Genomic DNA, 26119 nt, shown 5'->3' with positions numbered 1-26119 from the left:
GGAGGCGAGAAGGGTTTTCTTTCTTGGATTAGGATGGCATGGGAATGCACCAAGCCACGGATTTACAGAAACACTTTGTTTTTCAAAACCGAGTTTACAGGATGTACTATGAATAGAAATTGTTTTGTTAGAGGATGTTGTCTCCTGCTTTTGGTACAAGGAGTTAAGAAGTGCTTTTGTGATTTTCCAGTTTTGTTCCCCCTCTGCTGACCTGTAGCCTCTTACTGCGTCTGTTTATTTACAAGACAAGACTGTGGGATCCCTCTGTTTTGACAGAAGTCATAAAGCAACAGCTCCTGCTGTCTCAGCAGTGCTTTCCTAAGGGCTTTGTGGATTATGAGGTGAAATGTGTCTTATTTATATTCTCACAGAGTACAGAAATATGCAGTAGTGAATAATTTCTTTTATTGACATCTCATTTATGCTGTGTAGTCATTCACACTAACGTCTAGAGAGCCTAGATTATAAATGGAAAGCATAAAAATGTGTTAAAATATGTATATGAAGAATGTGATTACATGAAATCCAATCATCTTAATATACAGCTTAAAGTCATTGACATTAAAGAAATGATTAAAAGCAGCACATAATGCAAAAGAAGGTTTATGATGTATCACAGGTATCCAGTCAGCAAGGGCATTCGCTTTGCATACAATAAAGAGATTGGCCTTTTTGGTCTGCTAATTATCTGCTCTATGTGACAGTTTCCCACATTTCAAGTTCCTGTTCTCTGGGCTGCTAGAGAGCAGGCGGGTGTGATGTTCAAGTGAATACATACAATGATGAGATATGCCAGTGCAACTCCACTTCAGCCCTCTCCCTTCTTACTCATGGAGTAGCACTGAGGGCTATCTTAGAAGAGATGGTACTTTCTCTGTCAGGAAAATCATAAATCCTTAACCACCTAATCAGAGCCAAAAGAGAGGACTGCAATGGGCCTGTAGACCAGGCTATGTTTTGCTAGTCATGGCTCCCTTTACTGAGAAAGCTTCCACTGCAGCACAGTAATAAGGAAAGAAGATATTGACCAAAACTTTCTATCAGGGATTGCAAGTGCTGCAATACTGGAAACTTTGTACTAATGCTGTGTGATAAAAAACAAACTAAAAAAAAAAAAAAAGCAAAAAAAAAAAAAAAGTCATAACAACAACAAACCACCACCACCAAAAAAAAAAAAAAACAACAATTCTCCTTTCTAAGAGTCTTCTTATCTGTTTTGTCATTTCTTATTATCCCTTTGAAATGCTGTAGCAGATAGTGGGTAGCTGTATATATTTCCAGGCCATATGGATTCACTGATAAACTTTTTTTTTTTTTTTTTTTCCAACACAGTGATGACTTACTTCAAAAGAATAATAATAATTTGCCTTCAAAAGAAGTAGGCTTAGAAAACTCTGGCTTTGGGAAGAAGGCTCACCATTTACAATGGATTTATTCATTGTAGAAGTCAACAATGAAATTGAATATCTAACTACTGAGTACACAAGTGTATTCATACTTGTCTTCTCTCATTGAAGTCCAATATCCACTGTTTTATAGATCATACGTAATTGTTCTAGACCATGAAAAATCTATAGGCAGAGAATTTGGAGGAGACTTTTTTTTTTTTTTTTTTTTTTTTTTTATGCAGAAGACCTTCTTGTTAATTTTCTTCATATTTTTCCCCGGGATCTTGGTTTTGTGTATGCTCACATTTTCTCTTTTCTTTCATATGTATTTAGATTTACTATTTTGTCCTTACTCGCTTGGTCTTGCACTTTTATTTATTTATTTATTTATTTATTTTATTTTTAATTTGAATTTGTTTTGTTTTGTTTTTAAGACTAGATTTGGCTAGTGATGTTGCTTACTGCTGCCCATTCCGGAAAAGTATTCAGCTGGAAGAGTCTAATTCCCCACGTGTTGATTGCCACCATGACAACAGCCAGACCAATGAGATTTACACCCAGGCCAGCTTTAACCTATGGATAAACAAACAAACAAACAAAAAACAAACAAACAAAAAACAAACAAACAAACAAAAAACATTAGAGCATGATCAGTGATGACTTGATCAAGGACAGTTAACATGGAAAAAAAAAGGAAGGCGGCAGGGTGCATGCATGGTACAGAACTCTAACTTTGATGGAATATATTTGTAAATGTATGTGTACTTGTTTATACATATGATAATATGTATGATAATATATGTATACTGATTTGCAAGGTGACAAAAAAGCACAACTATTATTTATCATAGTGTATATCATGAGAGAATTCAGGAGTGGTAGATGCTGATGGTCAGAGGCTGATGCACCTCATTGGAAAATTAATTTGTCACTTGAACTTCTCAATCACATAATGAGAATGGGGTTTTATACTACACACAGAAAGAGGATAAGTGCTTGTTTTAGTGTGGAGCTACATGACAAATCTGATTCCTTGTGCTCTCCTCATTTCCCCAAGCACTGTGTCTGTTTCTTCTGCAACTGCCATTGTGCTTGTCCTAACAGATCAACACAAAGTATTGTGTACTTCTATTCTTTGCTACCTGTTTGACCATTATATTCATAAAAATAAAGATGAGAAATGTGCATATTCTACAGTAGATATGTAGATGTTCTTAACCTGGCAGTTCTGTGTCATAATAGCAGTGCCAATCAGCATGACTTTACATTAACACTAATATCATCACCATTATTACTGGCTGCTGGATGTGGGGACAAGGTGTCAGGGTTGCATGAAGCACTGGAGGATATACCTGATCTCAAGACTCACCATGTCTTTAATCTGGCAGTGCCCATAACTGAAGACAATGGCATTTGGAGGATTACCCACCGGCAGCATCACCGCAAATGAGATACATATGGTGACAGGAATCAAAGTGTATAAAGGATTGATAAGAAGGGTTTCTGACTGGAAGGAGAGAGGAGGAAAGAGAAATTTTACTTAATCAGTAAAAGCTGGTGCTGATAATTAAGATGAAAAAACTGTCTTTGCTTTATGTGAAGATAAAAAGTTTATGCATCTCAGCTCCCTCATTTCTAAACCTAAGTGTGGAAGTATTTTTTTTGTTTGGTTGTTCTTTAAAGTGGGATAATGGTTTAATTTGGAGCTGGTCACCCTTCAGGGATTTCTGCTGAGCTATTTCACACTGGGCATGGGTGAAGATTGCTATTATTAGGCATTCCTCAGTCTTTTGCTTGTTTTCCCTGTCATTCTGTGCTGTGTGTTCTGGATCTGTCACCGGGAGGTGCTTCAGCCTTCATCCAAGAGAGATCATAACAGGTTGAAATGAAGAATTTCCTTATTACAGCTGCTGAAGTTGATGAAACAATTCTGTAAAGCTTTCCCAAGTGGCATTTAAGAAAGCTAGTTGCTTGTGGTACAAATTTACATTGTGAGGGGGCCATACTGATGGAATGTTATTTTATTTTCACAGAATCACAGAATTGTCTAGGTTGGAAGAGATTTTATTTTATTTTATTTTATTTTATTTTATTTTATTTTATTTTATTTTATTTTATTTTATTTTATTTTATTTTATTTTATTTTATTTTATTTTAAAGTGGTCTAAATAATTTTTCTTCCACTACAGCCTTCAGTGGGGGTGAAATTTTGTATTTTGATTTGTGTTGTTTTAGCAACACAATACATAGTTCCATGGGGGAAGGAAAGGAAAGGCTAACTGGAGAGTGAAGGCTAACTGAAGACAGAAGTGTTTCCAAGTTACTTTCACAGTCAAAAAAGAAATACTGTCTAAAAATGGGTATTCATGCTACGAAAGTAGATTACCACACTAAATTTCTCTTTAGGAGAGTCTCTTTATGTGTAGCGCAGAGGTAAATTTGAACTCATAAGCCATTCTAACATAATTACTTATTTTCATCTGACCATATTTTCATATTACCTCAGAGCTGTTCACATAACATTCTTTGGTACAATCTCATAAAATTGCTATAATAGGGAAACAAGATTCATGGTCTGCATTCTTGGTAAGGAAAGCTTCACATTACATAAAAAAGAAGAAATGAGGTACGTTTCTGTAACTGCTGTTCTAATATGGAAAGAGATTTGCATTTCTTTTTTTCTGCCTTTGTCAACAGTGTACAATTTTTTAACTTTTCCTTACAAAAATCTCTGCTTTCCATGTTGGATGATAGCACACTTACCAGATCACACCCTTCAACACATTTTAATCTGATACTGAATTCATTAATACAGTCTTTTCTTAGAAGTAATGAGTGGGTGACCACTAATTAACGAACAACACATTTAAAATAACATTGATAAGCTTCATGCAGACTTCACCAACTATCTTGTTGATTGCATGATCACCTTTCCTTTTATTTAAACTATCTATTCTTCAGGGCAGGAGCTATGCTTTTGCGTTGTCCTAGAAGTCTCAAATAAATTTATCAGTGCTAAAATTGCGTATCACTATTTTTTGCCAGGCTGAGTTTATAAAGCCTTCTAAATATAAGACTGCAGACCAGTAGTTTGGGAACCAAGGCAGGGTTTCTTGAGATCCAAATGCCAATACTCTGCCATCCTGAAACATTCCCATGGGCCTATGAGAAAACAACAAACTAAAAATGCCATTGTTTTTACTCACCATGCTGCATAAAATAGGCAGAAATATGGTTATAGTTGCTGGGTTACTAACAAACTCTGTAACAAGGGACACCAAAATGCAGGCCAGCAGAGTTACAGCCCAGTAGGGAAGGCTGCTCAAGGAAAGCATTTGGCGTCCAATCCAAGTAGATAGGCCAGAGGTCTGAGGAAAGGACAAAAGCACAATAATGACTAAGTACATGGGATGTTTGTTAACCAGTTTGTTCTCTTTGGGGCAGTTTGCGTCAGAGAATGCCACCAGCAAATAAACAAAGTTTAGATCAATGCTTTCTCCATTACTGTTTGTTTAGTAAACTGGATTTCACTGTAGTGTTTAGATCAATGCTTTCTCCATTACCTTTTGTTTGGAAAACTGGATTTCACTGTAGTGCCTACTAAACAATTCTCCATAGTATCAAAAAATTAATAACATGAGTTGGCACCAAGGCTGATCTTTCCTCTTTCTTCAGCATGCAGACTGAAGTACTGCAAATTGGTGATGAAGGATTTCATAGTCTAGGATTTCATACTCATACACAAATTTATTTGCCTACAGATAGGTGTCTGTAGGAGAACTAGGTGTATATTCACAAATTGTATCGAGTGGAGGTACAGTCAGTATAGCCTAGAGCATTATTTGTTTTATCAATGCTGGGTGTTTGAATCAGTTGCCCAAATATGAGCAACCAGTGGCAACTGAGATGTTCTTCCCACAGCTAGCTAGCTACTAGTTGAGATTTCCCTCAGGTGAGGTTTCCCTCAGATCCTGTGTCATTTCTACCAGCCTTGTAGAAATATCTAGCTCTACTAGAGCATCTGAAATGGTAGTAGGTGCCTATGCTTACACAACTGATTTGAGTGCTACTCATTCTTTTGTTAGCTAGGTATCTTTCCATTGGGTTTAGGGAGTAGGGGCTAGCTTGTGTACAAACTTGAAAGTATCTGCTTTATAATTCCAATCTGAGGAGAATACGAAAGGATAAAATGCCAAGTTTGCATTATTTATTTATTTATTCATTTTAGGAAGGGGAATATAATCTAAATCCGTACCTTGCATCCAGCTGCTAAGGCATAACCACCTCCAACCAACACTACAATTTCCCAGGGCATGGTCTTCTGGAAGTCCTTCCAGGTAATGATGGGATCCAGTGTGTTAATGTCTGTTGACCTTTCACTATCTCCTATATGAAAACAAGTGTGTGATCAATGTTGCATTGGCATTTATACAAAGATCTTCACATTTCATGATAGTAGTAATAATGCAATAACCATGGAAGTTATCTTGAGACCTGTCTGTGAGAGAGATGAAGAAGAAAAGTATAGCTTAATTCTCTGGATAGCTCAGCCTCAGAAAATGCAGCATATTGATTCCCAATACCATGACCTCCCCTTGGCTGCTCTCTTGATGTCAATGGTTACAAAACCCTGTGCTTTATGCTACAGCTTCTTGAGGGAATGTCTGCTGTGTATATACCTGTGAAAATTATGTGTAGATTAAAAAGATGAAGTAAAAATGCGTTTATTTTGTTAAAGGACATTTTCTCTCTCCAGTAAGTCATGAAGCTTAATAAAATGCATTTATGTCCCTGAATCATTTATTGAAGTAGAAGCTAGATGGTGTTATTTTTCCTGATTGTTGCATGCATTTCAGTATAAAACAAAACAAACCAACCAACCAACAACAAACACATATCTATATACACTTGTAATTTTGTAATCTCTACATAAGACTGTGCAGGGAGTTCTGTTTCCATACATTATTGATGAAAGTCTAGCACTGCAAACTGATCAATACTTCTGAGTGCTATCCAAAAATGAACATGAAATGTTGATCATTATTATTATTAGGAAGATTGCAAAAGGAGCATTACCAAAAATTACAACTGTCACATATTTACTTACCTTTTTTACATCTACTTCATGAAATTATCAATGACTTCTTACATACAAGGAATGACCAAATTATTTACTAGAGCATTTATTTACTTCACCCAACTTTGAAAATCTCTGCTTTATCATTCTCAGTATGGAACTACATTTCAACCTATCCTAAAGCTCCGTCATATATTTTCAAAACTGTGTAAATACAGAAGAGATGGTGGCCATCATTACAAGACTGAGACTGTATCTGTGGCCTGTTAGTAAACTACCTAGTTAGATTACCTGTTAGTAAGGAGGATTACCTGTTAGCAGAGGACAAAAATGGAGTTTGAAATAGGAAAGGATGGTATCAAGGAAAAAAATATCTACACTTCCACTTGAGAAAAAAAATGTATTCTTCAAACATTTTACAGAGACCAGAAAAATATTGTTAAAAGAAAATGTGCCAGGGCTCACTCTTGCCTTACCTTTTTCTCTTTTTCCAAAACATGGCTTTTTTGCTGGAATGAGGAAAAGAAGGAAACCAAGAAAAACAGAGACAGTGGCATCAGTCCGGTAGCCTTTCCTAAGAAAGAAGTGGTGGAGTTAGCTTAAAAATTTACAGAAGCTTTCTTCAAATAGGTACGTAACAGTTATAGAATCCCAGAAACCCAGCATGCTTAAGGCTGGAAGGGACTGCTGGAGGTCATCTGGTCCAAACCTCCACTCAAGGAGTTACAGGTGAAGTTTTATTTCCACATCTAAAGTCTTAGCAACAGCCTTCTAAAAAAATGTCTGCACATCAAGGATACAAACAAATTTTTAACAAAATTTTATTCAATATAGAAAATTGTCTTCAGTAGCTAACTGTAATTATTTTCCTTTATTTTTATTTTTATTTTTTTTTTTTATTTTAACATTCTAGTGATAAAAAGAGATCCCTTTTGGTTTACAAATCTGTTAACTCAGAGGTACAGTAAAATAATTTGTTTACTAGAAGGAATAAATAGTAAACACATTCTCAGGAAAAGCCAAGCTCAAATGATCCTCTAGAAATGAACTTGACATTGATTTCTAATTAAACCATTAAAACTCAGCATGAAAAGTACTTCAAGGTATGTCAAACTACAAAGATTCTCAGGAAATCCTAACAGTAAAAACTGTTCTTCAGTCAAAATTAGGATTATAAATTAAAATAATTTTATACAACAGAAACTGAAACAAATATAACTACATGTAGTCTTTGCTGTGTATTGTTTATTAAAGTTACTTCAAATAGAAATCTTTTCAATATTATTTAAAATAAAAAATAAAGTCAATTGTTTCAATCTTCTAATAATTAATTGAAATATATTCTTGATAAACTTTATCTCCACAAATTATATTTTGACCAAAAAAATCTTTCAAAATAAAATAGAAAAAAAAAAAAAGCACCCCAAAGTTTTAATTTGAAATATAACATCAATACGTTTCAGAGATAGCTTCTCTTTGAATGTACTAAAAAGTTTTCACTTCAGTATGTGACTTTCCTATTTATTACATATGGAATATGTTTATTTCATATAGTTAATTCCTTTTTCCTTACTCAGAAAGAACACAGTTTGCTGCTGTTTGAAGAGATGTAGTTTAAAAGACAAAAATGCTAAATTTGAATAAAAACTTCATTTTTTGCCACCTTGTTAAAATTGGCTAATGACATTGTGTAGCCAAAATTTATGGCAGAGCCAGAAGCTGCTGGGCTGTACTCTTCTGCATTTACATAGGGAACTTCACTTACTTTTCAAAGAAAGATGACCAGCCTGGTACAAAGCCAGGCTCACGAGTAAACCAAAGCAATGTCATTAGAATGAATAAAAACCCAGTCACCATCTCAGGATAGCTAGAAACAAAAACAAACAAACAAATAACAATAGGAGTCAAATCCAAGGTCTGTCTGAAAACTCGAGAGCAGATTCCAAAAGAATTAAGCAATTATAAATGCTTCACACAAAAGAGGTATGAACCATAAGGAGAATAGAAAGGAAGATTAACCTGAATTAAATAATTCTATATTTTGCTCTCATCTGTGAACCAACTAAACCTAGTAAAAAATGAACTAAAAATATAATTATCTGTATTTTCAATTCAATTATTCATAGGGAATTTCTAAAGGAACATATTTATAAATGTTTGTTATGTATTTGCACTGATTTCCAATGAAACATATGGTAATGAGTTAAAGTTAATTTTACCATTCTACTGTAAAGACTTTGTATTGCATTTTTTTAAAAGTGTAATAAGCATAAGAGCAATTGACAAAGTAAATCTGTACAAATATTTTTTTGTGGATGATCCTGCCTGGACAAGCAAATTCCTGAGTAAATCAGGTCTGTTTTACCTAACATTTCCCAATTTCTTATATTCTTCCTGAATCCTTTTCTCTGAAATTTCTTCCCGTTTGGTCTTCTTCTTCTTGCTCACAGAACAGGTCTCCTTAAAACTAGGGTAGATAGCACAGTAAAATTAGACAAAGGTGTCAAGTGAAATAAAGAGTTGTAAAAAATAACAACACAGTGGCAAGCTGAAAATTCCACTTTTCATTCTTCTTGGGAGAAGATATGACTGGGACAAGACCTAATGGCAAGGGAAGCAGAAATTATTGCTTGTCACCTTTTCATGGTCTAGTTCTGTGTTTTCTGAGATGCAATCCTGCTTATGGTATGAAGGTTCCCATGGTGCCTTGTCTAATGCTGACTGGTATTGCTGAACATCTCCAAACTGTGGTTGGACACCCTTCCTGTAGGCTTCCTCAAACGGCTGGTGGTGGCTAGATTTTTGCTGTGCCTGAAATCTCCAAAGTTTATGGCTAGTTTTTATGAGTGAAGGAAATGTTTGCTTCCCGGTAGGATCAAGTACAGTCAAAACACTTGGATTTTAGTCTGGCTTTTGAGCCAAAGTTTGACTTGAATATTTAGGTTTTCACTATGAGTAATGGTGAAAGCTGTGCTGGAGATCCAAATAGATTTCAGAGCTTGTCTGTCTCTACTCTTCCTAGCCGATTCTGAACCAGGCATAATTAGCATAGGACTACATCACCTCAAAAAGGCAACAGCGTTTTGTTCTGTTGAAAAATGTCTGTATTTCCACCAGGTAAATGCAAGCACAAGCACATTTCACATCTGAACACATTTAAATCTGCCACACATTCATATGCAGATTGGGTTAAGCCCTTAGTTTATGCAGCTTGCCTTCATGCTGTAAGACTAGACTTTCCTAATTGAAATGAATACACTTGCAAGCTCATTTAAACCTTTTTTTCTTTTATTCTTTCCAGTAGTGTCACTTTGCTGTGCTTTGAGCCAAAGTTCTCTGCTTTTCTACTCCAGCTGTACTATCTGTCAGACAGGGGCTTATGGAGCGGGTTAAGAAACTTCTGCAACTAAGCCAGTCTAAGATAGGTTTTTTCAGAAGCTGGTATGTTAGTACGTTAGTAACGTAAGTACGTTAAGAGCATAATTGCCTGGTTTTAAAGTTCCTGCAATTTGAATGTGTCATTTATTGTCCCACAAGAGATCTGTGCTACTGCACTGGCCAAACTGTGCACTAATATCTCCCTCAAGAGTTAAGGTCAAATTATCAAAGAAATTTGCATACCTAAAGATACAAATAATACACGTCTGGTTAAAAAAGAATAAAAATTCTTTAACATTTTTTTTTCATGTCCCTTGCAATCAAACACCTATATGACACTTGTTTTAAGCACCTTTAGTACAGTTCTACAAATACAAGTATTTAAATTTCCTTGTGAACTTGTTTTTAAACTCCATTAAATCCACCAGCAGTAATGAATCTGCTGGAAGTATGAAGGTCTTTTTAATGTTCAATTCTATAGTGACAATTATTAGCTCTGCTTTTCTGGCAAAAATTGTTTGGTGGGTCTATTCTTCATCCCCTTTGAATTAGTCAAAAACCTACAATCCAAGTCTGAGATGTTGTTCCAATTAGGCCAAGTCATAGCCTAGTGATACTGGGCTTCCTAGGAAAAGAACATGCAACACGTACATCATGGGAGTCTGATAAACATTTATGCACAGACATTAACAGCTGTTTCAACATGTTGTGAGTGTTGCTAGGCTTAGGAGGATGTGAAGGCAAAGTATTGTAATCAAGCTCTTAACATAATATATTCTTTAATGAACTGCAATAAACAGAGATTTAAGAGGCTTGGAATCAAACAGCACTTCTCAAGAAGTCAATAATGCTTCAGTCTCTCGTATTATCTACAAAAACATTAATCAGCATGAGGTCTTGGATGCAATGTGGAATTTCAGTAACTTTTATTAAAAAAAAAAAGAATGTTTTTGAGGGTAGTGTTAGGGCTTGTTTCCTCTCAAGCTTAAAAAAAAAAAAATGTTAGCCTTTTAATTTGGAACAACAAGGCTCAGTGACTGAGAGAAGGACATAGAGCAGAGCTATTCCCCTCTAAATTACCTCTTCAAATCTAGTCAAGGTCAACAGCAAGCAGAATTCATTATCATATTTTTGGTTGTCTTTCATGGAAGAAATTTGTGATGTCAGTTCATCTTACTTTTAAGAGTAAACTAAATCAAATTAAGGCCGCTTTAATTCTGAGTAAATGTGTCTGCACCACAATTTAAAGCAAATGAACTAATCCACTCTAAATGCACATACTTAGTCAATTTTCATTAACTTTGCTGAATACCGCTGCAAAGAGAAGACGTGGTACAAATGAACTTGGAGACTGAGCCTTGTTCTTATCTGGGGGCTCAGGGTCTAGCTGGTATCAGAGGATATTCACCTCTTAGTCTGAGTCCTTTCCACATTACAGACAAATATAAATGGAGACAGTTTACCTTTAATTTTAACTTGTCTTACATTAACTTCATTGAGCTGGGGGAAGATCTGAAAAGTAACTTGTTTCATTTCATGTGTCTCTTGCTTTGTTTTGTTTTGTTTTTCTTTCATCTTTTCAGTTGTATTTTTCCAAAATACATTTGGGAGATTTTTGCTCCACAAGACACAGTTATGAGTCAAAAACAAAACAAAACAAAACAAGACAAAACAGACAAATAAGAAACAACCACACCACAGCCGACTGCATAGTAACGATTTCTATCACCATCACCTTTACTCTCAAGCAGCAATGCTATACACTGCTGCCTATCCAGTGCTGCTAAGAAATATGACTTCCTCCAGTAATTGTTCTGCTAAGAAAAAAGAAATTATACATTAGCTTTTGTCATTTACAACTAGAAATGCTTTAATAAGACCCATTCTAATAAAGTCAGACACCCTGCTTTTGGAATCCATACTTTTTGAACAACTTGCACTCACTTGCAACCCAAGAACAGCCAATGCATCCAGAACCAAGTAAGGACCAACATGATGAGGGATATTGGGAAACTGAACAAAAACCAGGTTCCAAAATTCACCACTTCAGCATTTGGGTAGTGGCTGTAAAGGAAAAAATAAATAAAAATGTCAGTGTGTAAGAGTTCAGAATGATAAAAAACACCTCCAACATGTACAGATGCCCACGCATGTACTTGCATATATATATCTGTCATGATATGACAGGAAAAATTAAACAGTATATATTTGTGACAGATACAATACCTGTGCATATTAAAGCTATTTACCAAAGAATGTCAGTCGCTGACCATGCTTGACCAAGAGATGAGCCCTACAGCACTTCACACCTTTAAGACCAGATGGTCTGGATTGTCCAGCCAGCTTCAAAAAGCTCTTATAGTTACCAGGAAAGAGATCCTGGCCTTACTTAAGGTTATTGTTAGAAATCATTTAAGCATCAACAGACCTAAGAATGATTCACCCAGAACATCTTTGTATGTCTTATTGTGGATGATAAAAATAAAAACTATATTCTACCAGGTTTTGACAAAGATGTCTGCTATGTGCATTTGATAGAAGTGTCATAATAACAAGGTCTTTGGAAATACCGTGAAATCCAAATTCTTGAGCTAGGGATGAGTTCTGTATTCAGTTTTCTTTGTTGCCACCATTTCAGAGAGAGAAGTGCAGCATATTATGACAGCAATTATGGCAGCATATTATGGCAGCATTAGATGATGAGAATTAGCTTTGAGCTTGATCTGTGCATGAAGAGAAGTTCTACTGGTCTTCTCACAGAGCTATCTTTGTGTTTTTGAGACTCCTGCGAATATATGATAAAGTGAATATTTAGCTGATCTCAGAGCTGCTTTCTGGTGTAAGGCCACATTTCTAAATGTAGTTATTTTTTGTAACACATGTCGAACAGCACACCAATGATGCCTATAGATTCACCTCAAGAACTGGCTTTCTAAGAACACATAGAAAAAACTTGAGGCAGGTTTTATGACTTTTCACCTTTTGCATAGATTTCCTTTTGTCTTCATTATTATGTCTGCATGGCTTTAGAAAGTAGTTTTCCTGGGTGTCTGCTGCTTTCATGATAATTGGTTTGTAATATCAACAGAAGTTGCTGAAGAAATATCACATGCTGAGGAGTTTTTAGTTTGCATGGGAGAAGGACATGGATACGTATTAACTTAAGCTTCCCCTTTCAACCATTAATCATTAGAAAAAATGTTAGTAGAGAAGGAAAGAAAACTGTCTTCAGAGAGACCATCTTAGAAAAGTTCCCTGAAGCAATAAATAACCCATGGGGAATGTCACAGATATGATAATGAAACAACCATATTCTCATGCACTCACAATGTCACTTACTTGTTGAAATGCTCTAAGAATATGAGGCTAGTAGAAGTCCCTATGATGGTTGTCAGTCCTCCAATGGTTGCTGCATAGGAGATGCTTAATGAGAGGCATTTACAGACCATGTGGTCATGTCTGGACTGATACCGGAATTTAGTGCTCAGGTGTGGTTCTGAGGGCTGAGGAGGCAGGACCAGTATCTGAGCCTGTGAGGAGATACATTGATCAAAGAGAGCAGAAGTTTAGAACAGCAACCCAACTTTTTCTAATGCCGTGGTGCTACTGGTCTCAAAGAAACAATAGGTTTGCATAAAAGGGAGCAAGCTTCTTTCTTCATGGGTATTAGTTGAGATCAGAGCTAGTAACCTGTCCAGGAGCCTGAAGTTGCCTGTCCTGAGACAGAAATGTAGGACAAACAGTAATCAGGCTTCTGGCCATGGTATGGGTCAACTCCAGTTCTTACTGGAATCTCAGCTGGATACCAAAAGCCTTTGTGTGTTGCAGAGGCAGGACGCCAGCACTGCAGTAGAAAGAATTTGTAATCCTTGAGGCTTATGAGCAGCCACCAGACAAATGCTTGGTGGACTTTTTGCACTCATACTGGCTTAGGACCTCTTATTAAGAAAGGAGTGTTAGGACGCTCAGAAAGTTCATGAAACAGGCTGGGCAATGGTGATATGAAAGAAAAAGCTACAGAAAAAAATATTGCTCCAAAAGTTTTCTTAACAGTGACAGGAAAGATGCCATGTTAGTAAATCAAGCACTTGGAAACTGGTAAAAAAAAAAAAAAAAAAAAAGGTACGGAACTTCAGAGCACTTAGCATGCAACCCAAGGCTGTAATTTAGAATCAGGAGAAAGATAGCAGGGGAGTTAACAGATCTGTTAAATTGTTAATTTGAATTTGGGTTTAGGTCATAAAATAAGTTATGCTATAGATTCATCATTCTTGTGAGGGTACTCTGGTTCACTTCCCTGTAGGTTAAAAGTGAAACAAGTTTACTAGCAGCAAAATAACCACTGAATGCAAATAGAAAATGGATATAACAGGAAATTAAATATCAGGAGCAGTACATTAGCCTTTATTTTAGAAACACATGTTTAGATTCTTTTGAACTACTAATAAAAATACATATGCTGAGTTTAGGTTAATCTTTTCTGGAGATCAACTTATGCCATTTAGGTACTATATAACTGTAGAAGAAACAGCAGCCACTCATTGAATCCACTCAGGAAAAGTAGAGATACTGCACTGGAGTGATGTAATAGAGGATTTTGGTAGAGGATATTTGTCAGAACAGAGAGGAGGAGGATACTAAGACTGCCAAACCCAGTTAAATGGTTCATGTCTGCTGTTAGTATGTTGTGTGTCAGGAATTGATGTTTTTTTGTGTTGCAGTATTTTCCAGGGAGACTTTGTAGAAATAAAGTGGGTAGAACAATCAAACAAGGGAAACTTGTGGTCATTAAACTGAAGATAAAGCTAAATGAATTGTACTAGATATTAGGAAATATCTTACTGGGGGAAGGCCCTCCAAAAATACCTGTGCTGTGTGTGTCTAAATAGGAGCAAGAATCAGCATAGGGCTAAAATGTGACCGCGATTAAGTTGACGGAGAGTAATTCCATACAAATTGTTCCTTACAAGGAACAAAGATGTGAGTGAGCAGTGATGAGCAGATACGTTCATCTCTGTCTTTTCCTTTATCCTCCATGTCTAACATTTCCTTACCTGAGGTAGGTGCTGCCCGTTGCTCTTGGAATTTACTGTTCCATTAGGATTGGCTATCATGTGCACATTATTCATACTCTGTAGGGAGGCAAATGCCTTTAGATTAGCCTTTCTTCTGTTCCTGGAGACACTTAGATTAGAACAGATGATGCTTTGCAAAGGTCATGGGCTGTGGGCTTTCAAAAGAAAACAAAATAAAACAAAACAAACAACAACAACAACACTGACAATAACAAAGAAAAATCTAAAACTTCAGCTATAAATTTTATACTGGAAAAAAAAAAACAAGTTTTTTTTTTTTTTTTTTTTTTTTTTTTTATACTATTTTATTTTAAAGTGATGTTAAAAATCAGATTATAATAAGTTTAAGATTTCTCCTTCTGCCATGTAGGAGGATCTAACAGATCCCTTTATAGAGACTATGGCTTTGTAAGAGATGCAGTTTTTTCTAACCTACTGAAACATCTCAGATGTAAACCCTACAAAGTTATTGTTACCCATCTTGATTTGTGCAAGCAGGCTGATAGGTTAAATACAAAGCTGGACATCTTGTACTATTCAGTCTCTTTACTCTTTCCCAACAACCACTTTTTTTTTTTTTTTTTTTTTTTTTTTTTTTTTTTTTTTAAATAAAGGAAATGTAAGTTTGTTGTAGAGCTATGTAGACTGTGCTCTGATGGCATTACCAGGCAGTATAGCTCAGAAGATACAGGTACTACCTATGACAATACCTTTGAATGCATCAAGGAGCTGAAGTCAGTAGTAGTAGCACTAAAAACAAAGAAAGGAAAATATACTTTAAAAATGCCTGTTCACCCTGCTCCCCCAAAAGGCACAAATCATTGGTAGGAAGGGCAATATCTGTGGAACTAGTGCCTACTGAAATGGTGAAGAACAACATTTATTAATATCTCTTTTTTTTGGTATCTTGGGCATATATATAGGAAAAGTCATAATGTTCCATAGCTCTGCCTCCAGCCTAGCAGCGATGAGATTCCACTTCCACGTAAGTAAAAATAAGTATTCTTGGTTGTGTATACTACATTCTAGAAATGGACTCCATTCACAGTGGAGTGAATCACTGGGCAATCCAGTGTTACTACTGTCTTGTTCTACTCAAGTTTTTCCTCTACAAGCTTCTTTAATGCTGTTTCTGAGCACCTTCTTGAGCCACATTAAAGTTTTTCACTAAAATCTCTCTTGTGTCATATGGACCATGCAAACATTCCAATGAACTTTGTCATTGAAATCATATTTAATTCCAGAAGATGGGCTACTTTTCATTTCCCAACAAATTTCAAGCTCTCTTTCAAGTAATACTGTTTTAATAGTAGCTCTGTTATGAAAGTTCTGTTATGAAATATCCCTCACATATTTTTCAATATGGCTTAAAGGAATTAATGACATAATGTCAGACTGAAAGTTTTTATTCTATACTGAAGAAAACATGGTTAGGATTAAAAGAGATAGTGGACAAAATATTGGAGAGTGTATTAGTCGCCAAACAAATGAGAAAACTATTCAGAACTTGCAAGGTAACTTAAAATCATCAACATGAGCCATCTGGATAATAATATTTGTTTTAAAGCAAATTTTCAATGGTGTGACCAGAGCTTGTTTCTCTTTTATTTTGAACTCTTAGAGATAAAATAGAAGGAATTCAAGAAACAATTGTGCATTTTAATCTCATATCTTGTAAGGTTTTTCTCAGAATTTACCTGTAGTATAGTTTGAGGACAAGAACTTTGTATATTCTCCTATCTAGCTGGTTAATTTGATAATTTGACATTGAAATTAGACATTTCCTTGATCTGCCCTTATTCTACCCCAAATAGAGGCCTGGTTGAAACTGTTAGTGGTTCAAACTTTTGAATAACCTTGGCTGTATTCAAAGAAATCTATTAATCTTTTACAGTTTTTTTTTTAAATTATTATTATTATTTTTGTTTTTGTTTACCCCTCTTCTGTCATCTGTCTCTTGAATGTTCTTAGCATTCAGGGTTTTCTCAAGAATCTTCTGTAAGTGGATGTTTCTTTCCCTTTATAATGGCCATAGTGTTAAAATAAAACAAAATAAAATAAATGAATCCTGGCAAGGTTTCATGACATCCAGACCATTACATCAATTCTATTTCTCACATAAGCCTTCCTTGTTAGTCGCATCTAAAACATTCACTTTTAAGCTTTTGATTGCCCTTCCTGGCTCTATTCCTAGGTTCATTTCATTGCAACCTGTGTAGGGTTCAAATCTCCAGTCGTGATGTACAGGGTTCATTCTTACTCCTCATTGGTGAAGATAAGCTCCAGTGAAGGTTGGTCATGCCTTTCGCTGAGATCTGTAATGAAGGAAGAGAAAGCAGCTCTTGGGGTAAGAACTGACCTGAGCCCCTGGGCCATGCCACTGAACCTGGAGGTTCAAAAAAAAAAAAAAAAAACCAAACTTGTTTGTCTGAACCTTCTCAGGTACTCTCTGACTGTTATGCAGCTTTTTTTTGTGTTGTGTTGTCCTCATGACATACTTCTGACAAAAGTCAGATGACATTGTTTGGCTGGAATCTTTGAAAGGAAAGAAGAAGTAATTTTTTTTTCTTTTGAAATCCTTGCTTTCTGGGAAGGAATGAACATTAAAAGCCTCTAAAGTTCTTATCAGTCCAGAAGATTTTTTTTTTTTTTCAGTTTCTTCACAGAGATTTCCTTCTGACCCTGTAAAATTACATGACCTAAGAGTTTATGACACACAGATTCCAGCTCATCCCATGATTCAACCTAAATAGTTTCCCACCTCCACTTCTTCCATCACATCTTGAAACTCTCTTTCAGTTTTGAAAGAAATATCACTATGCAGAAAGAAAAAGAATGGACTAGTATCATTGGCAGTACAAATCAGACAACTCTGCCTGACCTCAGTAGAATTTGACTCGTGTGTCAGTGATTCTGGTCACTGATAAATAAGAAAAGAATGGGCAACATTGGCAAATACCTATTGGCTCGTTTTCTTCAATAATGGTGCTGCCTGCAGTACTGATGACATCACGTTCCTCCTCAGCATTCACTAGCTCCTGGAGCACAGCTTCCACAATTGGCATCACCATGGCTGTGGTGGATGTGTTGGAAAGCCACATGGAGAGCACCGTGGTGCAGCACATAAAGCAAAGAAGCAACCTGGAGTACAACACAGTAAGACCTTGAGGCACTTTCACAGATATTAAAGGTTTTCTTACCTAACATTTTTGTTAGACCAATGGTAACTTTGTAAGGTCATTTTCTTTTTTTCTTTGTGGGTACAAAAATACTATTCTGTGCTTGGATAAAATGCTGCTTTGTGCTAATAACTGTCACAAGACCACGTATCATTGAAAGCCCTTTGTTGCCTCACTTGGAAACCATCATGTGATGTGAGAAACGCCAATTTTCAGCACTTCCAGGGATACTTTAAGAATCCTTTTATGTTTGCTAAACAAGCAAAGAAGGAACAGAGAGACTAGGAGACTAGGAACAAGGAATAAGTAAAAAATAGGAAGCAATGGAAAAATAAGCCAAGAAGTAAGAAGTGGCAGAAAAAAAAAAGAAAAAAAAAAAAAAAAGAAAAAAAAAAGAGAGAGAGAGAATATTTGAAATCTTTCAAACTCTGAAAGGAATGGTGGGTAGAGATAGTCTCCCCAGACTGAGCTAGCTTTTGCCTGTAGATGGAGAAGTTTAAGTTATGATTTGATCTTTCAATGTGCAGCTGTGAACCTCAGACTAGCCTGAAGTCCCACTCACATGCCTGGCTTTGCTCCAGCCATCATGACCATTCGCAGGGCAATTCGCTTGTGGAGATTCCATTTTTCTACGGAAGCTGCTACACAAATCACACCCATTAGGAGCAAAGTTGTGTTCTTGAAATATTCTGCAGCCACCTGCATTAAAGGCAAGAGAGAAATAATCAATTAAAAAATATCAGTAAGTATCCTACACAGAGAACATGCTGAATAACAAGACATATTGTAAGTTTCTGCCCTTACACCAGAAGAATGAGAGGAAGCAGGAGAAAATGAACAATTAATTATTCATGTTTTCTTTAATTTCTTTTATGTTGCATTTACAAATAACAATGCTCCATGCCCACTTGTCTGTAGATTTCTCAGGTTTGAAGAGACTGAGAGAAATCTTACTTCTTTGGGCAGGATGTTCATTGCTTGCAGTTAATCATATGCAGTGAGGTCCACACTGAAATGGCCTTATGTACACTTCTGCACTGAGGACACTTTATTCATGTGCTTCATCGTCTTTTTCTTTATGCAAATATAATTGTCTATCTCATTTGTATTTCTTATGTTCAACTATCTCTCTGAATACAGTAAGCAAAGATTGCTGTGACTGTCTTTAGACACTGCACCAGAACTTTTCACAGTGAAAAGACGCCTGCATTGTGTCAAGAAAAGAAGTGAAGTTTAAAAAACAAAACAAAACAAAACAAAACAAAACAAAAAACATGTCTTAGGAAAATATTCAGAGACCATGCAGAAAACACTCCAAAGCAAAATTCTTGAATTTAGGACTCACTAAGATATGAGAAAATGTCTGTGAAGCTACTACAAAATTAACAAACAAGAAACAAACCAAAACATTCACACACCCGCACATATTTATGTGTGAAAACAAGCTAAATGGTAGAAATAGTGTATATAATTGAATGCTTGGAATTTAGCTGATTTTTTTCTTTCTTCCAATGGATTTTTTCACAAAGTATTTCTGGAATATTTTTCCCTAAACATTGGCTCTTCAGTTTAAAACTATTTGTGTAATAAAATGTAGACTCGAGTATTTTAAAGCAATTAAATTCAGTAGAAATAATAGCATTTCTTCCATTGTCCTCTTCCATAAAAGTTCATGAATGGCTCTAATATTTTGTGAATGTTACAGTAAGTGTTAAGCATTTACTTATATTTAACAAACCCTAAATAGACTTGGCCATCATGTTTGTGTGCCAGAAATTTTAAATATCAGTGTTTTTTTTTGGCTTTCTTCCACTGGTTACTTTCTCATTAATTTTATTTATTTTCATTCTACTTTGTTCAAAAAAATCTTGAACTGAATGAAAGGAATCCATCGAATCAGCAGCACAAAGAATCTGTTGTTTCACTTTATCCCTTTCACAGTTATTTTGGAGAAAAAAGTGAACACTAATGTTCTTATTAATACACATGTACACGCATACAACACCCAGGCTCATGCTCTTAAGCCCTTGTGAGTTATGTGTGGCTCAAACTGCAAAGCTTGAGACCTGGTTTCTATGGCACCACAGAAAAGCAGACTGGAAATACTGCAGCATCATCAGCCTTGCTTATTTTAAAATACAGGGTTTTATTTATTTATGTTCCTAAAGTAAGTAATGTATTCTCTGCAGTAGTCCCACTGCCATTTAATTTGATAGTACATTGAATTTCTGTCAGGCTACCCCTAAATTTTCCTTCTCTGATATGCTGCAGAGTTTAGAAATGAAAAAGTGTAACTACTTTAACTTTTTGTTAAGAAAAAAAAAATCAACTGAAAATATTTAACTGTGTTGACATAGAAATGTACCTGGTTATATTACACAGCTGTTACACCATTGGGAGGAATAAGACAGATCATAAAACTCTTGGTTAATGCTTGACTCAATCCATTTATGGGCATGCATGGTATTAGATTGTGTTAGAAATTCAACTACCTTATGGTTTCTTTCTATTCTTCTGTGTTCTTATCTGTATTTCTAGTCCTAAAAAAACAAGTGTTATCCCCTCTCCGTCCCCCCCTTCCGAGAGAAAGAGAGAAAAGTGAGAAAAAAGCTGTAGATGAAATCAAAAAAATTCTTGGCATATCATGAAAGGAAATGACATTCAAGAGAAACTTAAGTAAGCAAATTCAGAACTGATCAAAGAGACTTTTTATACAGCTACTCCTTTGCCTTAGAAATAATGACTACAAGGCAACTCTAGGTTGGAAAAAAGGACCCAACATTTACCTGGATATTAAAAGTATTTAATTTTATATAGTAAATGGTAATAGTTTTTAGAATGTGTAGCCTCATGCTTTAACATGTCATCTATAAGTCATGTAAATCTTCCATCTATTACTAAAATAAAACATTCCACTTTCCAGTTTATCCCATAAATACTGTTAATACAATTTTGGAGGAGGGGAAATGTCATATCCTTAGGTGGAGTAGGCAAAGGCCATTGCTGGTGATGCAGTAGCTGATAAGATGAACATCCCTCTTGGCTACTATGGCCTTTCCTATGTCTAGCTTTCTTCCACAGAAGAAAGTGCTGGTTGGCCCAAGTTACACATTGTAAGATGTACACTTCTTCCTCCCAGTCTTGCTAGTCCACTAAGATTTGTTTTCTTCAAATAATTAACTGTGAGTAACAAGTTATAAAAAAGTGCACACTGGTCTGACCTCACTGGACTTCATGACTCCGAAAAGTGGATATAGGAAAGCAGGAATTAAGGCTGCTGCACCCAGAGGTACCGCTTCAGAAACCCAATACACAGCTGTCACAATCAGCACGTAGGCACATGAGGCTTCCTGTAGGGAGAAAGCACTGAGGTTACATGTTGCTGTCATACCACCTATTGTGAAAGTGTTCATGGGACTCATCAATTTGTGGGTGCCTGAACTAAAAGAACTCAACAAGCTAAAAGCTTTTATTGCAGTTGTAGCTTTGGTGCTACTGAGAAGAACTTTTAAGAGAGGCTAGAGAAGATAGTGTTAGAAAGAATGGGGTCGGGGTGGGGAGGGTATTTTTTAATATTAATGAATATTAGTATTATAAGCATGCATTTTACAAAATAGCATTGCTATATTCTTTGAAACACTGAAGGACTGATGTTCAGTCTGTAGTAGCTTGAAGTGACCACCTCAAAAAAAAAATCGGAATTAAAATGGAAATCATTTCAAAAAGTGAGAATACAGGGATTAGACATCTTTAGTAATCTCAAGTATAAAGGCAAAACTCTTTTATGTACGAGTCACGGGACTCATAAACACTAGCCAGCTTGCCGCTTAGTCAATTTTAACTGCATTTGACTTCATGGTTAATATTGCACAGAGAGCGAAGTTAAAGGTCCTTTTTGGTTACCAAATAACTATTTAACACTTTTTAAAAAAATATTTTTTAACTTGTTAATTTCTGCTAACAAGTTAGTATGTATTCATGGGCTCTATGATGTCCAGCAGTTTTGAGGAAACAAGTCCTTTTTAATGAAACAACATTAATTTTTATTTTAAATCAGTGCAGATGTAACATCCAAGATATATATTTTGTCAAAATTCCCAGTGTACATTTTATCTTAATCTAATCCCAAATTATTTTCTCCTTCCAAATTTATATTTGTCTTGAATCTCTTTGAACATAGACTGTTATTCTATATTGCCTGTGTGCATGTAGCAACAGAATAACAGTGGAAGTAAAACAAAACAAAAGGAAATTGCATCTCTGTCAAAAACTGTCTGGGGCAGGAGCTAAGTCTTTGTGTTACTTATTTTCTACTTGCACTGTTTATCCTCTCAGTGCTCTAAACTAGCTCTTTTCCAACACTAACTAAATTAATATCTTCTAGTGAATTGGATTGAGTCTATATATTTAGTTAATGGTTACCAGAGCTACTAATTACTGGATTGAAGTAAAAAAGAGTATAATTTCAACTGTTGCCACTCTTCTTGTTGTACAGATGAAAATGAAGGTTAGGCCCACCTCATGGCTTGAAGCAGAGGGTAGGAAAACACAACATGGTGAGCTCATATGTGATGGTTGGAGGGACTACCACTTAATTTCAGTCAGTCCTTTAAGGAGATGGGAAAGAGGGCAGAATAAGAAGTCATGGCTAAAACTTCCACAAGGATCATGCATAAAACTTTAATAACTAATGTGTCTGAGGATCTCAGAGTGATTGAAAACAAATTTTGGATTAAAGATTTGCCCACTTAAGGATGAATGATACACATCTTGCATGCATGCATGTGTTTGAGTCATGAGGAAAAACAAAAACAAAAATAAAAACAAAACTCAGTTCAGTGTCTGGTCTACCATCTTTGAGCTGTTAGGATCACACTTTAATTCCCTCCCTTCAGCTTGTATACATAAAAACAAAAGTTAACAAAAATGTGCCATCTGTTACTATTCAGACTGTTCTGTGCATCAGGCTCCATCCCCTGGATGTAGCATATCAAGCTGTCAGCGTCACCTGATGGTCTCACAGCTTACAGCACCTCTTGCTGCCTTTTGAGGAACATGGTTTGGCACAGGATCAGCAGTCTCAGGAGATCTTCCCACTACTGACTCTATTGATGTGATACTCTATGGTATCACTATTGGCTTTACGAAAAAAAGTAGATAAAGATAAAAAATAAGGTAGAAACGCTTCCCCATTACCGTTAACAATGAAGGAAATTAAGACAGGATGAAAAAAACCCACAGGCCAGAAAACACAGACTCTTCATTTGTTTTTCGGTACATAAGATACTAGAAAAGAAAATGTGTATATGATCTCCTGTAAATCTTATCTCCAAACAGTTTTGAGTCCTCATGCTTCCTTTGATGTCCCTTGCTACTGCATATGTACTGGTACTTTGACACTTCCAGTATTGTGTTGATATCAACAAGGAAGATGCAAGATGAAACACAAATACAATTCACCTAGCCATTTTGAACCCTATAAGACAGAAAACTACTACAATTGTCTGGTAACTGAAAATATATGTCAGCAGGCAACACATTTAATATTCAGATTTAAGAAGTAACCTTAGTCAATGGGTTGTAACAAAGTAAATACTACACTAAGGCACTTGAATAGTGTCCTGTTAACTGAGTTTATTAGGTGTAGATGTTTTCTTAATGGCATTACAAAATTTTATCCAGCTCAGGGTCAGGTTCACAGCTATGCTCTAACTTTTGTGGTCATTCACTTATAAACAAAGTGAATCTAAAACATCATCTGATGACTTTTCATATCACTTTGCAGTAAAGCAACACTACAAGGTGCAGAATAATAGTGCAGAGGAACACATGCTGTATAATAGCAGTTCTTGCAGCAATACTGTCACTGAACTTCTGTTCCAAAACCCACATGATGCTATTACAATTCCCTTGGTTATTAGAGTTTCCTTATTACATCCTGTGCCTCTGATTCCAGCAGTGAGTGAACATGAATAACAACATTAAGTGCAGTGAATCTCATGTTGCTTAAGAGAGGTTCTCAAGGGATATGAAGCATGCTACCGTTACAGTGCCATATAAGTGTATCACAGAGAATCTGTTCATGTCATCCTTTCAGAGACACTGCGGGAGATGAAACCCTTTTAAACACACATTTCTGTAAAAAAGTGTGCATTACTGTTCTCTGGAGAAGGCATGATTGTCTGTCATTCATTTCTTCTCAAGACAGAAGAGATGAAAAGATACTATAAGATTGCAGCTGAGATATATATTGAAGTTTCAAGCAGGAAAACTCATTCAAACTGCAACATACCATTTGTACTAGCATTCCTTTCCATGAATCCTGTTTTTTCTTTCCCAATAAAAACCTGTAGATTTAATTTTGAAAATTGCTATACAATTTCTAATCCTTTACATTTCAATTTGGTAAAGTAGTAGTATTCATAAATCCTCTAGTGCTAGAAGGAAGAATTAATCTTTTACAGGGTAGAGGAAGGAATGGAAATTGCTGCACCAGATTTATGTCTAGCTCTGTGGAAGCCACAGCTGCAGAATATTTAGCATGTTGTTAATGCTGATAAGTTAAACATCACCATCTCTATAAGGTAGGAAACTTTTTTTTTTTTTTTTTTTTTTTTTTTGATAACTGCAGAGATATGCAGAGGAGTTGTAGCCAGTAGTGGATGTCATGTTTGGTCCTACATATCTGTCATTGAGTCCTAGTTCCTCACTCACTTGAATAGCTGTCCTCCAAACTCACATCCAATTTAAAGTCCATCCATGCATACTTGCTATTAAAAACTAAAACACTGGAAGTATTAATTTTAAACATCTCTCTCTAAACAAAATTTTATTGGAAATGTTCTGTTTTCCACTTCCACCCAAACGGTGTTGTAGAAAAAGAAGAGATGCAGTGTCTCTGCCTTAAAATAGTGCTTCACCTGGTTCTTCAGCTCTGCCTGTGACATTACTCATACTATCTCTGGTTGTTACTGTGATGACTGCTTAATGACTTGTATTTCACACTACTTCAGATTCGAGTCCTTGTTTCTAAGAGCATTTTTTGTTTTGTTTTGTTTGTTTGTTCTCAATTCTTGCCTTACTTTTTGACTACTGCTGGCTTATCCAGCAAAACTGCCTACTGTACTCAGAGGTTTGTGAAAAAGGAAAAGAAAATGTACTTACACTGCTGGGGTATAAGAGTGGCAGAGGAAGCAGCAGAAGTGGAATGAAAACCACGAGTAAGAGATTTCTGGATCGGAGAATCTCCTTCACCATTGCCATACTCCTTTAATTCCCAGTGACTTTCTTCTCCTTGGGTTTCTCCTTGGGTTCCTCAGGTAGTCCAGTTTCCACTCCACATTTTCCTTCACCTTTGCCTGGATTTCCCCAAAAGGGCTCTCTCTGCCTCGTTTCCTATTTCCACAAAATCAACTCAAAGAGCTTTCTTAATTTGTTTATTATTCTTGCCGTTGTTTTGGAAAGAAACCCTAATATTTTTTCTATTAAAAAGGCATTCAGTTTATGTAGGGTTCATCAGCACATCCAAGGGATTATCACACCATAACAGGCAGAGGTTTGTAAACTGGAGCATAATGGTCTTTTGACATTTTTTCTTTTAATTCAGAATCACAGATATAGCTATATAAAAACATGTTTTGAAAGTTTTTTTTTCTTCTATCATCTGATTTCCAGCAATGCAACTCCTATTTCATAGAGTGGGTCAGATATCTTTTGGGATGCCTCTTTTTCTCCTGTTAATTAGTCTGAATGCCTCAAATATAGGTTTCTTTTCTGCTGGAAAATAATTAATACTAAAAACATATTGTTCACTGCATAGAAAAAAACTTGTATTTTTTCTTAAAAAAAAAAATACAAAAAACAAAAACATACAAACAAACAAAACCCAACTAACTCCAGCTCCTTATATCTTCTCTGTTCAGATTTTGTCTCTGCTATAATTTTGGCTTCTACTTTGAATCTACCTTTAGCCCACTTTTTCCCCGAGCTTGGAATTCACAGGGTAGCAATTCCAATATAGAT

General features: G+C 35.8%; 1 protein-coding gene across 1 annotated transcript; it reads right to left on the bottom strand.

Annotated features, from left to right (window-relative positions):
* Window positions 1-1823: 1823 nt before the first annotated feature.
* SLC13A4 (solute carrier family 13 member 4) lies at window positions 1824-25360 on the bottom strand. The gene is made up of 16 exons (XM_032183378.1): window positions 25262-25360; window positions 21319-21447; window positions 18660-18796; window positions 17878-18059; window positions 17179-17233; window positions 15629-15668; window positions 14898-14975; window positions 13183-13373; window positions 11788-11907; window positions 8831-8932; window positions 8231-8332; window positions 6942-7039; window positions 5644-5774; window positions 4595-4756; window positions 2758-2895; window positions 1824-1961 (listed from the first exon to the last, which is right to left on the bottom strand). Exons 1-16 carry the CDS (start codon window positions 25358-25360, stop codon window positions 1824-1826), a joined length of 1902 nt encoding a protein of 633 aa, XP_032039269.1.
* Window positions 25361-26119: the final 759 nt, after the last annotated feature.

The sequence above is a fragment of the Aythya fuligula genome, chromosome 1 (assembly GCF_009819795.1).
Source record: "Aythya fuligula isolate bAytFul2 chromosome 1, bAytFul2.pri, whole genome shotgun sequence".
Classification (NCBI taxonomy): Eukaryota; Metazoa; Chordata; class Aves; order Anseriformes; family Anatidae; genus Aythya; species Aythya fuligula.
Note: the sequence above shows the minus strand (reverse complement) of the source record. Positions and strands in the feature narration are given on the sequence as shown.

Bases quoted from the DNA above. Each gene is read 5' to 3' on its own strand.
- SLC13A4 (XM_032183378.1), bottom strand. From the start codon at position 25,360: ATGGCAATGGTGAAGGAGATTCTCCGATCCAGAAATCTCTTACTCGTG. The intron at 5,775-6,941 runs GTAAGGCAAGAG...GTTTTCATATAG, and splicing joins TTTTGGAAAAAGAGAAAAAG to GAGATAGTGAAAGGTCAACA. The intron at 1,962-2,757 runs GTGAGTCTTGAG...GTTTATCCATAG, and splicing joins ACTGCCAGATTAAAGACATG to GTTAAAGCTGGCCTGGGTGT.